This window comes from Loa loa, assembly GCF_000183805.2.
Source record: "Loa loa unplaced genomic scaffold supercont3.401, whole genome shotgun sequence".
Classification (NCBI taxonomy): domain Eukaryota; kingdom Metazoa; phylum Nematoda; class Chromadorea; order Rhabditida; family Onchocercidae; genus Loa; species Loa loa.
This window is the reverse complement of record NW_018108581.1, coordinates 5709-20485: the sequence shown is the minus strand read 5'-3', so window position 1 is coordinate 20485 and position 14777 is coordinate 5709. Positions and strand designations below refer to the sequence as shown.

Sequence of the window (14777 nt, the reverse complement as noted above, 5' to 3'; positions counted from 1 at the left end):
AAAGAACCAATTGATTATTTATTACATAATGATTTCATATGATGGTCAATGAAGGAATAGAAAAATGAGCTTTTAATTTACAATTGAAACATTCACAAATATTAAGTATACATTTCTCTCTTCAACATATATACTATAAATTTATTTTTCATAGAGTAGACCTTTTTTCAAGATGCAAACTTTCGTCAAATTCTTGCAAACATATGTGTTACTAAATATCAGACATATGTGTATTCATATTATTAGGAATAGTTTTGTACTTCAACCAAAGATTTTAAATGTAAATGAAACAAAAGGGAAACAAATTGAAATTAAACGAAATTCAAGAGTTTTTTTATCAAAGATTTGCTTGATTTAAACTGGAAGACATTAATAAGTTTGGAAAGGTATTGTAATAAGAAGTACCAAATGGATATATATTACATATGGCTGTTAGAACATTGAGGTAAATTGACATTTAAAAGGAGAAAAAAAAAACTTTTTTTTCTTAAACAAATCCTTTTTCAACGGAGAAAATGTACGGTATGAAAAGTATGACGGATAGCATTTTAGTTCCCAACAACTGCATTAATTTCTAGGGTTTACATATCCGAAATATTCAAATGACAAATTCTTCCATCCATTCTATCCTATTTCTTCTCATATTTTCAATGTATTTGTTATGCTTGCACCATTAATGTGAACGAACCATTCAAGCATAAAATTTACAAATTTATGAATCGTTTTTTTTTGAAAGGAAGAATGATGAATGACATGTCACTTCTTTTTGAAATAATGTGAAGTTTACAACTATAAAAACAATAATTTTGGAAGAAATAACAATATTTCAATTATAGAACATACGAAATTTCGCTAAATTTATGCGACAGAAAAACATATGCACGTCAGAAGTGTTGATAAAAAGGTGAAATAAAAATTTCATCGCTTTTTCAAGGGTATTTTTATGCTTCGAAAATTTGGAAATTTCATCCCAGAATGATTCGTTTGCATCAAATGCATAAATGTAACATGCGTAACAGGAAAAGGAATGAAAGGAATTATCATTCCGGTATTTCAAGCAAGTTAAGAGATGTAGCAATTATTACGCCGACTGCTGAAAATTAAATTTATATGCTCAACAATTTTATTGTTTAAAAAACTTTAAAAAAAAGAAAAAAAACCTCGCAGCCCTTTGCACAAATGATTCAGATCAATCTAAGCTAGGTCCCACTAAACCTGATTATGTATTTTGATTGTCAACCTTATGTGGAAATCATTAATATCAGCAGTTAAAACGATAAAAATCTTTGGAAATCTCTTTGGGTAGTCGAACAAATCGCTTTATGACAAGCGCAAAGAAATCCAATAACTTGTTAGGATAATATAAAAAACTTAACACTATTTCAATTTCTATTTTCAAACAGATAACATACAATACTTTTCTTTAATTTTTCCCAATAGCATCTTCAATGAACTTTTACGATTAAAATCAAACACAACTTTATTTCTGGATGGATGACTGGAGAAAAAACATAAAACTTTCATACAATTATAAAACTGATGGATGGAGATCTGGATGGATCCAAGTGGCTTAAAACTACATGGCAAATGAATATTTAATATTCATTACGATTTATATTTCAATGTAGTGGTATGGCAACATTTCAGACTGAATAGGACAATAACAATTTTAAGACGAACAAAAGAAAACAATTTTACTTAAAAGGAAATAGAAGAATTTTTTTGGAGACAACTGATATTCTAATACAAAAACTCTACAATATTATTAGATTTTTATACTCTATAGAACCAGTTAACGATATGTGTAAGCCCTCAGTCATTATTTTTTTACGTTTCACAAATAAGTTTCCTCCAAATGAAAGCATAAAGATGTAATCATATCAAAAATTGTGAAACAAGACTAGTACAAACAACAACTTCAGCAGGTTGAAATGTTGGGAGTAAAATGGAAAAACAAATAAAAGCGATTCATTGCGCCTTCATTCCGCCGCCTTTTCCAGTTGTTCATTTAGCGGTTTCAAGGAGAAACAATTAACCCTGAGGTGTGCACATAACTGCCGAATGATCATTACGCAGTATAATGATAGACTGGCATAAGCATATACCTTAAAATTAAAGATTAGGGGAAATTATAAAACGACAAATGTACTTTTTAAGACCGTCAAAGCTATGCTAAGCTTGCTGAGATGAAGCTTATTCTAGATGCGTCATTTGATTATGATTCCATGTCAGGGATAACCGAAAACACGCTTCACAGATCAATCTATTCCACCATTTATTGTTTAAGCCACCAATAGTTCATATAAATTAAACTTCACTTTGAAGTGAAGCAATAAAATCTTGTCACAATTCTTGCTTTATACTTTTATTTCATGCACAAAAAGAAAGTTAAAAATAAAGAAATAAGATGATGGGAAAAATCAAAACAGCGAAAAAACTTGCTGTAGCACAAAGAAGAAGATAAAACTCGTTCATTGGCATATCGTAATACTGATTAAGCATCATCATCAAAGGTGAGAGATAAATCCAATCCCACATCGCTAACTCACTACGACTCATATGAGCCAATATTAATCTGAAAATTTCTGCAATTTCTGACCAAATTTTCCGTTTACCAACATATATTTAGAATGCTGATATCGACGAAGGACAGTAACAAAGGGAAAATTATGCATTGTTTCGTTGTAACTTTAATATGCATTGTTCCGTGGCAACTTCATTCCTGCATCGCTTCAAAAATCTAATACATTTGAAGTAATAGTAAAGTATGAACATGATTTTTAAAAGTTCCGTTCTTTAATGTGCTCTTACTTTCGGTAAGCCATAAATTTACTGAACTTTTAATTCACATTACACATATGTTGAATTGGGGAAACACCTGCAATGGAAATGGAAATCTAAAATAATGAAAACCCACCTCATAGTAGCTTTCGTTGACACTGCACCAAGACATAAAGCAAACAAAGTGATGTGATCATCATAAACTGTTGTCACCGATTTACTGTATATCATGCAAAATGGTGTTATCATCATCAGCAATGGTATCAGAGGTGATAAAACAGATGTATCCTAAAATATATGTTAAGTCTGTGAAAAATTTTTATGAAATTTACAACCACGAAAGGTTTCAAACCGAACCCAACACTTGAACTTACCGCAACAGTAGATCCATTCTTTCCTACACCTCCAGTAACGACATCTACAAGATAATCACCAATCTGTGACATGCACATTAAAGAAGAGATGAAAATGGCCACATACTTTAAACTGATATGAAGGAACTGAAAAAATTAGAGATCTCTAGCAAAAGAGCTCAAACTGATTTTTAGTTACCAAAATGCCTTCAAATACACATATATTACTACTCTTAAAATTAAGAAGCAATAGCTTTAAAATAACCTGCTCGGTCCAAAAACCTGTGCCAAATATAGATGTCACTAGCAAAACGATTAAAATGGTTATTTGCGCCTCAGTGACGTCAAACCTGAAAAAAAGAGAACGTCATTTGTGATAATTTTCGAATTTCCATAGAACGAAATTAAAATTTGAAGTTCTGGTTATACTAAAACAGACGTAACATCCTGAGACCACCTAATAACAAACCACGTAAAAAGTGGAAAAAAAGACTTGCTTTGCGAATTTTAACCATCCCGTACAATACGTACTCCAGTGTGCACAAGTAAAAAAGTACAATAAAAAGTGGAAAAAAAAGACTTGCTTTGCGAATTTTAACCGTCCCGTACAATACGTACTCCAGTGTGCACAGTAAAAAAGTACAACAGATGAAACAGTCACAAAGAGTACCACGTAACGTTCTTGCCCCAATAACATAGCATAGCAAATATTCAACGTGACAAGCACTGAAATGTTCGCATGACTATAAAATAAATTATTGAATGAGCTGAAAGAAATGAGCGCAGGACTGAAGTCAGCGCATTTGCATCTGCATGATGAAGGTGAATAAGGAAGGAGTTAAAGCTGCACAACTTACATAGCAAATACGAATTTGCATATATGATATCTAAATATCAAACCTTGCGACATGGCGTCACAACCGTGATCGAGCAGTTCACCTAAAGGTGAACTAGAACCTGTACGACGAGCCTGTTTCCCATCAGTAGCATCCAATGTTTGGTATAAAAACACGCCAAGTGCTGCTTGGAAATACGCCCAAGAGGACGCCTGCAGTAATAGCGATAACTGCTTTAAAAATATGTAATTTAACTCACGGTTCATCCCTACGACTGTACCCAAACAAATTTATTAACACTGATGATGTATTATTTATAATGCACAAGGAAAACAAACTTACAGCAATCTTAGCATCGTAAGAGAAACAAGCCAAGATAAGTACAGTTACAAGGTTTATAAAAAATCCCGACATAGTGATTACATTTGGAGCGATCCACATAGGATAAAACTGAACTACATATTCCCAAAACCTGGAATGCACTTAGCAACGATGGCGATGTTTCTTGGGCTGCTTTTCGCATTCCATCAAATTACAAACTCTCATTAGGAAATCTGTTAATAACTTCTTTACTTTTTAACTGGTACTCTTAGCTCATTAAGGGAACATAGATGAACTCCTCAAAAAGACAAATTCCGGGATGAAAATTTGCGAGTAGCTCAATTTTTAAATAAACCTAATAAATGAGTTTAAAGATGAAAATAAATTGGCAGGAAAGCCATTTTAAAAAGTAACCGTTTCATACAGTACTCATCGAGCCAAGATATATCAACTACGGAATATTTGTGCTCCCGTAAGCGGTCCATTTGAGCAACTCGAAGTTGACAATCACCTTCCAAATAATCTTCCCATGCATTACGTACTGACCATTTTACGTATTCCATAGTTCTCTAAATTTCCCATATAATTACTAGGTTGTAAAAACTTCCAGCAAAAATTTAAATAATCCCAGAGATCATATCACAAGAAAAAAAATGGACGAGATAGAAATCGAAAGAAGTGTTTTTCATCAGACGGAAATATCCAGTATATTCAAGTATGTAGCAGAATAAATTAAAAAGTCGGAAATAAATTTCGGAAGGTATTTAAGGGTAAAAAGTTTCAGTTAGATATTTTCAGAGAAAATCAGTCTATGTGATATGCTATGGAAAAAGTGCTGAAACGTGAGGTATGTGCTTGTTGTACTGCAGAAACAGAACAAAAAAGATGGCAGAAGAAGATGGAGTGTTGTTCAAATGTATGGAGTGTTGGTTAGACTTGTACTCTCGGTGGTAACTATGAATAACTTCCAACAATTTCTGCAAATCGGAACCAGAAAGATTATTAAGCAAGTTTTATTGGAACAGATAATGAACAGCAACTGGACATAAAGGAGGAAATAAAAGTTATAAGTGGAATCAAACAGAAAAGGATAAAATGGCGTATGAATGCGAAATCAAAACTGGAAGATGGAAATGGAAGAATGTGGAGCTTGATTGGCAGGACTATCTTCTTAGTCCAAACTTCCATCTCTTTTTTTGGATTCCTCGTCATAATCATACAATGGTGTTGTATTGTCTCATAGAAAAGCTCCTGCCAGTACCTATGAAGTTATACTACTGTCACTCGCTCAACAGCATGGGATGTCTTATGTTTAACTTTCTGTGGCATTAAGCAGAAGCACAAGACTTACACAATCGTAGAAATCACTATCCTTTTTCACCATTCATTACTTCAGACGTCTATATATACAGCCTTTTCCTTTTGGTGAAGATATTATTGAAACAGGAACATGTTATCTTTCACATTTCAAAAGGAACAGCAAAATTAGCGTTTTCCAAGACAGATAAGAAACCTAGAATTGTGCAGATTTCGGTGTTGCAAAATCCCGACAAACTGATACAGAAAGACAGAAGCTTAATCAAAATTATACAGAAGTTTTAACAGATGTGTCAAAGCTTTTTTCTTAAAATATAATAGAAATTGCAGACAGCATTGTCTGGGAAAATATATGATGCTTCCTGGATACGTTCCTTTAGAGAGAAATAACCAACGCTCTTATTTGTTAATTGTGCAACAAATTCGAACTATAAATATTTGCTTACTTCATTGTGAATGCTTCTAAAATTTAGTACGATCTGCATTATAAATAAAATAAAGTCAAAGTACGAGTAGAGGAAAAATAGCAGCTAAGATAATGCTTGAGAAATTTACTAAGCTGGGAAAAACACAAAAGCGAAGAAAAAAACTCCATATAAATGGCCACTACTAAGTAGCTTGAAATCATGACAATGTTTTGTGTGCACTACTAATTCAAAGATTAGATAGGAATGAAATTGGTATCTCAGGTGCTGTCTTATAGATCTAAAGGACTTAGAGATGTATGTAGCATATGGTCATGGTACTTTCTGGGACTTTAATTGTGGCATAAATACATAATTATTTTGTGCGTTGGCCATCACTTTTCTTGTTTGATAGAGCCATTCCTTAACCAGTTATTATCGCTCGGGATTTTTCAAATTGACCACAAATTTTAACGACTGCTAGTTCTGGATGGCTTTGTAACTACCATCCAGTTGTTCTGTGTAATGCAACTTTGCCTGGCATGAATGAAGAACCAGACTGCAACCTTCATATGGATAAAATATAAAAACTTGAACGGGAAAAATGCAAAAAATTTCAATGATAAGCATTTGTTCAAGATGTGTCATAAGACTTTACAGTCAAGCTTAACACTGCTTTTTTCACTGCACTTTTGAAAGAATTCATTGCTATAAAATGAAATTTATACCTCCAATTTCAGCTTCATTCTTAATTTGAGATGACATAGCCATCATATTTTTAACAGAGTCCACATAGTCCACAATTCAGTATCATTTTTTAACAAAAAAATAAGTGCTTTTTCTTTCTGTGCAAAGACCAATAACATGAAAAGGAAATCAGGATCGAAATTTGAAGTAATGGCGGGATATGAGCAGATTTTTCGTGATTGGTAAAGAACTTTTGCATAGCCATTTGTTACACGTTCTGAACAAATAAATGAACAGATGCATATAGCACAGAGGAAAAACATTTCTGTCACTTTAGTCACAGAATCAGTTTAACTTGTGCTTTAAGAACAAAACATGGGGATAGCTAACATTAAGTTCTACGTTTGACTGTTAGATAAGCTGTAGCAAACCGTTAAGAAATAAGCTGATAACTACTTCATTCAAATTTGATTTCCACATGGATCCTTTTCACAAATGCCTATCCTGAATACCTTATCGAGACGTGGAACCAATAAAACGCATAAAACATTATAATACGATGAACATCTCCTAGGAGCTTTAAGAAAGGCAAGGAGAAACTGAAAAAATGGAACTACCATAGATTTACTAATTTACCTTTAACGAAAAGGGCAATTCAGCCTTGAAATCACGGAAATATGAAAAGATACGGCAAAAATGCGCACATACTCCACAAGATCGAAATGGGGGAAGAATGCTACTTCAACGATGAAATGACACTATTGCTGATAGTGAATACTACATCCGTAACAGTGTGACAACACAGCAACATTTTTGAGCATTCTTTGCTCACTTCAAACAATATTATTCCGCAAATTTATTACGAGAAAATAAAATTACCGCATTTTTTTATCATCCCTCCAGTCATGAACCATTTTTAAAACACGATATGTAATAGCGGCCACGACAGGAATTCAAATCATACAGATTCTGGTCTAAATTTTTTTAGAAAGAAAAAGAATTTAACACAATTCATTCATAAACTACCAACTTGACCATTATCTTGTTAATGCTGTGATAAAACAAAAAGAAAATAAAAATAAATAAATAATAGAAAATGAAAAAAGTAAATAAATAAAGGGAACAACAGGGCAAAACATGCAAAAAAAAGCTAATGCTAAATTATACACGAGCAAGATACCTTAAAGCGTGCACGACAGGAGTATTTGCTCACGAAACTTCGAGAATTTCTTACACCATAGCGACGTTCAAACTCACGTGATAAACGTCGTGATGTTGGTCGTACCCAACCATAATTCCGTTCTTCACCATTCATCACACCCTTAAATGTTGAACCACCCTTAACTTCATATAATGCAGCTCCGTTCATAAAACGTACAGATTTAACTACTGATTTATGATCCTCTATACTACTCTGAAAACAAACGACATCAGAAAGTTAAAGGACTTCCAACAACACTTCATAAAATATATATACAACACTAAACGGTAGTAACTAAAACAGCATTTTCAAGTGAGCTTTGACAAAAAAGGAAAATCAGGCAACAAATGTCGGACAATTAGTTATAACGTGTAATAAAATTATTAATTACTTTCTTTCCATTCCCTTAATCGTATTTTCTGATGCATACAAAAGCCCTTAACAGCTGCGTTATAAATTGGCATGCATGAAACATCAACATTGATCACTTCGATATGGAGATCAAAGTATAACAAACACGAAACAAAAAGTCATCTCCGAAAGGACTAAACAAGTGCAGAAATAAACATATGTAAATTGGACGTCCAAAGAGAGAAAACTGAATGATATAGAGGAAAATAATCAGTTTATATATCACAGAATTTATTAATACATACATTCAACGGTCGACCACTAAGTATGTTTCAAGCTAAAACTGATTCTTAGAAGGTTAAGTATATGGAGATGTCAATATATTTCACTCCATATTCCAAGTTCCATGTATATAAATCAGGAAGAATCTGCGGGTAAAAATACGAGATTTAAAAAGCTTCTACGATAATCTATCAATCGAATATATAACTAAACAGTTTTTAGCGTAGTGAAACTTCATATACTCCGATATGCCCTAAACACATACGGACATCGTAATATGCAAAGTAGAGGATTGTGATCTTTAATAGTTATCACAGTGAAGATCTACAATTTATCTTTTAGAGAGAAATGTAAAAATATATATATATAATGACTCAATGGAACAAGATAAACCTACCTGTGCGTGGCCGACGGACGTCCAAAGGGGAGGCACTCGACGTGACCTTCCACTGATATCCATAACTAACCTGCAAAGTCACTGTAATTGTTTTTTTTTACCATGATTATGATTAACAATATGCACGCAAAACACTCTTGGACTTTCCAGAAAATGCCTTTTCAAGAAAAATGTGAGCTTTCATTTCCCTCTAAGAAATTTTCTCCACTCAAAGCAACCTTCAACAGATTTAACGGACGACTAAAAGCTATAACTAGAAAGATCAAAAGTTATCATCTCAACGATACACTTTATTAATGTTCAGTATAACTAAAGGAGATGGAGAAGAAGGAAGAACTTTTCTTCCATTATCCGGCATGTCTGCGATACATGCGCGAGTTCGCTATTGACAAAACCAAATATCTTTTCGCACAGAGTGCTGCTATTACTTCGCTTCTCTATGTCATGTAATTCGGAAATGGTATTTTAAACAATCATTCTGAAGGACACACTTTGAAGTTGCTTATTTATGGCTTACATAATTCCTATCAATAAATGCAGAAAATTATCAGATAACTCTATAAAACTATAGTATGTTGACAAATAAGTTATAAAAAAAACGCATAACTTTCTCTATTGGTTCTTTATTACTGCCTCACTTGTTACCCATCTATAAATATTTCTTGCATTTTTTTTACTCCTTGAAAAATTACCTCCCACTGTCACATCTTCCTTATCCTCTTCATCCTCGCAGCAATACTTTTTATGTTGTCCTCATTGCAAAATCAAATCATTTTCAGTGCAATTAGAAAGTTGAATAACTCTCCAATTACCACTCGCTTTCTTCCCATACATTCCTTTAACTCTTCTCGTTAAACAACACTTTTTGATTGCTATTGAATGGGCGAACAACGACAAACTCTATTTGCACTCCCGTTCACCGACTAACCCAATGACCGTTGAGAAATCATTTCTTGTAGAAAATAGAAAAAAATTATAATTTCAATGGGAAGCAGAGAAAGCATTTTACACCACGCATGGTATATTATTTTGGGACGCAACGAAAACTTCTCATCCCGCTTGATAAGATTGGTATTATTCGAGTGAATATTGTATGTATATTTGTTAGTTTTAGTGTATCTGTTAGTTTAGTTGGATTGAGGAGGTTTCGAATAGAAGAGTTATGTATTAAAGTTCCAATTATTAGGTATAAGATAGGTCAATTCCTAATGTTATGTATTATGAACCGATAAAGTTGGAAAGCTTTCTTTAATGGTTGGTATGTGTAATGACAGGAACTGGATATAGCATAGAAATAGGATCGACTGATAAAGCTAGCTAATATGATTAAACATTTTTAGAAACAAAGCTAACAATGAAGATCAAGACTATTGATATTTTGTTGGGAATGATGAATTTGATAAAATGAGAAAGTTCTAATCTAATTTGAATTTGCAAAGCACAGAAATGATAGTATAGGGACAGAGTAAAGCGGGAACAGTGTAGTCCTTACTAATTAGTCTGAATATTGACAAATACAACTTTATTTCATGCTCGACACATAAAATGTTGGGAATTCAAAGCATTTTTTATTTCAGATCAAACATGTATTTATGAAACTGACCTGATTGGTATTCGAGATTAACGCAATCAATCAATCACACTGACAAAGGATGGAAAACGAAATAATTTCGCTACAATGCACCTCCGCCATACAAACGATTGTCTAATCAGGTTAGGAAAACCAGTTCCATCACATTACCCTCTTCCTCCCTCTAAACTGCTAACAACCAATGATATTCCCGTTTGTTGTTAACAGCGTACAATTTATCCTTTAAATTTTGAAAAATTCCAGGAAAATTATCCCAAAAAAAAACAAAAGATGTTCGTCTAGTGAAGTGTTTAATGATAAATGCATTACCTCGTTTATTTTGATTCAAGAAAAACAGGTATTATTCAAACAAAATAAAGGAAAAATGCAGTAGCGCAGATGACGAAGATTTACCATTGTAACTTTTGCAATACTACCTGATGAAGAAACACGTGGTGTAAGAAAGCATTCAGAATTAGTATTTTCAAGACTCAGCAACCAATTGTTATTTACCTTACACTGGAATTTCCAATGTTGTTTAATTTCAAATTGAAAAAAAAAGGATGTTCCGTTTTAAACTTATCATTCCTTCCTTGTATCAACCATTGCTGCTTTTTTTTTTCTTGGAAAAAGATTCCATTTTCAAATCATGGGAAGCTCTCTTCAGGATGTCATTTACTCTAACACAATATATCACTGTCACTCTCTAAACATTTAAGTAGATAGAGAGATGGCAGGCAAGTCAATATGTACACAATGTTTTAGGATACGATGAAATAAGAGGAAATTTTCTTTTTTCTTTTTTTGTACATAGTTTTAACAAAAAAGATGAAGCATATGTATTTAAAAGAAAAACACACATTCTTTGAAATCAGTTGGAAACTTTGAGTTTTTCCGATTTAATCATACAAGACATTTAAAAATAAAAAGGAAAGAAACCGATAGTTGTCAATTTTTTTTTTTTGGAAAAGAAATTTCCACATCAGCTGTTATTTGAACAGTCGATTCTTCCGGTAATCAGTAGCACTTTCGTCAACATTGAATGTCGTTTGCCGGAGATCTTCACTGGCCGATGTACTTCCTTCGGATATCTGCAAGTATGCTGTAAATAAATCTTTTTCTTTTCAAGCAATATACATCGAACATCAAATGATTCAATTGATTAATTTTAAATGATAATGCACAATATATTTTGGACACAATAGCAGCTATGAAATTTTTTCAAACTTCCTTCCTCGTCAGCAATACTGTTGAAAAAAAANAAAAAAAAAAAAAACAAAAAGAAGTAAGTAATACTTTAATTCATTCACAGATGGATAAAAGATATATGTCAGGCAAAAAGTCAAACAATGATAGTTGCTGGATTTCTAATTACTGGGTTCTGAATATATTCCGGATATTAGATTTTAGATCTTCACTATGTAAGCTAGATTTCAGATTCTGGATTTTGGATATATAATACATTTATTTTGGAATATCTATCCCATCATGTAGGAACAAGAATGAAAACTTACTCCTGATGAAGAGTCGCCTGGCGTGAGCGCTACATCTGCTGAATGAGTTGTGAAATCAGCTTCATCGGCTCCGCGGACATCATTGATCAAAGCTTGAACAAGACCCTCGTGGGATAGAGTTTCAATCGCTGCCATATCCATCTTAACCTAAAATTGGTCAAAAAAATTAAGATTTAGAAAAATTTAAAATGTAGGTTAATTAAACTGTCAAATTCAGTTGGTTCACTTTTCAAACTTCAACAGAACCATTCAAACAAGAAGTCAAAAATTACTGCTATACTGATGACTGGAAAAAAAAGAAAACGAAATTTCACCTTGAAAGGACAAGCTTGTTCATTGATAATACTGGGATAATATTCTTTAAAATATGGATGCTGAATGGCTTCATTAACATCAATTCGCTCTTCTGGATCCATTTTGGCCATTTTAGCAATTAAATCCAAGGTTTCGAAAGAATCGGCTTTATCGCGAATAATTTCACTCCAAGGTCGTACAGGATGATCACCAAAATTTTCGATTAAACGTCGTGTTCGGTCGCACTGGATTTGATTCATAATCTAAAACACCGAAAATAAAGCATTTCAAGATTAGTTTACTGAATTTAAATAATGTTCATTGGGATAAATGTTAGTAACATGGGTTGTTGTTTTTGGCAACAAAAAACAAGAAAGTGCAGATTTTAAAATTAATTAGGAAGGAAATGGATGGATTTCCTGCTTCAAACGATCGTTATATTATCAACCCATCGAAACGTTATTTTTCATTAACATTTCTAATAGCTAGTAAAATTAAAGTATAAAAATCCGGAATTTGTGTCACATTTAACAATTTTCTCTTGTTTTTATCAAACATCCTCTCACTTATCCGTATTAAATTAGGTAAGAAAAATTCATTTAATTTGATTGATGTGATATTCAAATTATACATAACAAAAGTAATTTTGAAAAGTAAAATAATAAGAAACCTTGCCCGAAGGTGCACCCAGCATGGTGACGATAATCTTTATTTGTCCACTTACACTTCGACCAGGAAACAATTCCCGGCGAATAATCATTTCAGCAAAAATGCAAGCAACTGCCCATAAATCCACCGCTGTTGAATGTTCCGGCATCACAAAAAGAAGTTCAGGAGCTCTGGAGAATTTTTAGTCCAATGAGACATCTTTCTTTTTCTTTTTTTTTCTGATTCCAATCGACTTTTCAGTACGAGGTTTTATTTGTCAGTTCTATGAAAGATAAAGTCCAAAACCATGTTATTCACTTCAGACAAAATCCAAAATGACAAGAAAATAGAAATCTGAGCCAAAAAAAACTTCCGTTGAATTTCTTAATTTCATTTAAATTCGATGATTTATATTTCAAAACAAAACTTCCATTAAAATATTACCTATATGGTAATGTAGTTATATGTTGTGTCATGTAGAATGAATGCTCCTCCACCTCTTCAATTTGATTTTTCATTGCTAATTTTGCCATACCAAAATCAGCAATGCGCAAATGACAATCACCATTTACAAGTAAATTTGATGGTTTCAAGTCTCGATGAGCGATACCAGCAGTATGTATGTACTAAAATTAGTGACAGGTATGAGTGCAATTTTGAGAGACAAATTTTAGAATTGAAAAATTTTTCATAGTAAAAGTGTAAAAGAGACATTAAATGCAAATACTTACCTTAAGTCCTCGTAATATTTGGTATAGGAAATGAGAAATTAAATCATCTTCCATTGGACCACCGCAATAAATGAGATGATGAAGATTGCCTTCCATTAAGTCCATCACAAGGTAAACATTTATACCTGAAAATCAGGAAAAATAAATTATACGAAATTATGCACAATAATTAGCAACTCCATATTAGCTTATTTTATTCAAAGTAATTTTCAGAAATGTGGTACGTAAAATTTGACACTTACCTAAATTTCCGGGTGTCCGAAAGATATCCCTGAGGCTAACAATGTTATCATGAGCAATATAACGCAGCACTCGGATTTCACGTAACGTACGCCTGGCTGAAGTTGGCGTTGCTGATGCATGACCGATTTTTTTGATAGCAACCTAAATTAGTCACCATTAAGTATGAAAAAGAAAAAAAGGGAAGAAAAGTTCTGGAAACAATAAGTCGAAATTCATGCTTTAAAATAAAGAAAAAAGAAACTTGAAAATTGTGGGAAATTGGAAAATTAACAAACTTTTGTTCCTGAATTTGTTTCAACTGCTTCACATACAATACCAAAAGCGCCAGAACCTATGTTTCTGATTGCTTCATAGCTACTTCCAGCTGCGCCAAACTGGAAATCAAGAAGAAGCTGCCGTCGAGCAAGATCATCCAATATCCTATTAAAAGCTTGTGCCGTTGCTGGCATCCTAAAAATTCACTGATCCTGAAAACTGGAAATCCAACCAAACGTTACACGGAAAAGGAAAACTGCAATTACGACTTATAAAAAATACTTTTCGCTTGATAATATATAAGAAATACAGGAATCAATCCAAAATATTTGATGTTGTTGATAATTATTATGAGTTTAATCACTGTAACACAAATACAACAGTTGCAAATTTTTTATTATTATTATTATTAAAATTTCATCGAAATCTTATTTTAACTTTGGAAATTCAACAGATTGCAAGTTAGTTGTTTAAGGATTGAAATATTTGTTCGACTTATTATTCTTATCATTTCAACATAAAAAAAAAAAAACTTCATTGATAAGATGGAGAGTAAGCAAAACATATGAAACAATAAATGCGAAGAGAATGA

General features: G+C 32.7%; 2 protein-coding genes across 2 annotated transcripts; both read right to left on the bottom strand.

Moving 5' to 3' along the window:
- Positions 1-1789: 1789 nt before the first annotated feature.
- Positions 1790-9006, bottom strand: LOAG_18617 (hypothetical protein). Its single transcript, XM_020451280.1, has 10 exons — positions 8931-9006; positions 4706-4860; positions 4313-4442; positions 4035-4182; positions 3719-3860; positions 3400-3484; positions 3156-3281; positions 2918-3069; positions 2443-2575; positions 1790-2105 (listed from the first exon to the last, which is right to left on the bottom strand). Exons 1-10 carry the CDS (start codon positions 8991-8993, stop codon positions 1980-1982), a joined length of 1260 nt encoding a protein of 419 aa, XP_020304950.1. The 5' UTR covers positions 8994-9006; the 3' UTR covers positions 1790-1979.
- Positions 9007-11367: 2361 nt separating this feature from the next.
- On the bottom strand, positions 11368-14389 carry LOAG_06753 (CMGC/MAPK protein kinase). The gene is made up of 8 exons (XM_003142289.2): positions 14206-14389; positions 13930-14071; positions 13688-13812; positions 13401-13582; positions 12979-13147; positions 12329-12571; positions 12015-12161; positions 11368-11591 (listed from the first exon to the last, which is right to left on the bottom strand). Exons 1-8 carry the CDS (start codon positions 14377-14379, stop codon positions 11490-11492), a joined length of 1284 nt encoding a protein of 427 aa, XP_003142337.1. The 5' UTR covers positions 14380-14389; the 3' UTR covers positions 11368-11489.
- Between the last annotated feature and the right edge of the window lie 388 nt (positions 14390-14777).

What these genes read in the sequence shown, in the direction of transcription:
- LOAG_18617 (XM_020451280.1), bottom strand. Translation starts at nt 8,993, where the DNA reads ATGGATATCAGTGGAAGGTCACGTCGAGTGCCTCCCCTTTGGACGTCC. An exon ending in CGTCCGTCGGCCACGCACAG is followed by an intron (nt 4,861 to 8,930) that starts GTAGGTTTATCT and finishes TGGGAAATTTAG; the next exon opens with AGAACTATGGAATACGTAAA. An exon ending in CAGGTTTTTGGACCGAGCAG is followed by an intron (nt 3,282 to 3,399) that starts GTTATTTTAAAG and finishes TAATTTTTTCAG; the next exon opens with TTCCTTCATATCAGTTTAAA.
- LOAG_06753 (XM_003142289.2), bottom strand. Translation starts at nt 14,379, where the DNA reads ATGCCAGCAACGGCACAAGCTTTTAATAGGATATTGGATGATCTTGCT. An exon ending in TCGGACACCCGGAAATTTAG is followed by an intron (nt 13,813 to 13,929) that starts GTAAGTGTCAAA and finishes CCTGATTTTCAG; the next exon opens with GTATAAATGTTTACCTTGTG. An exon ending in ATAACTACATTACCATATAG is followed by an intron (nt 13,148 to 13,400) that starts GTAATATTTTAA and finishes AAAATTCTCCAG; the next exon opens with AGCTCCTGAACTTCTTTTTG.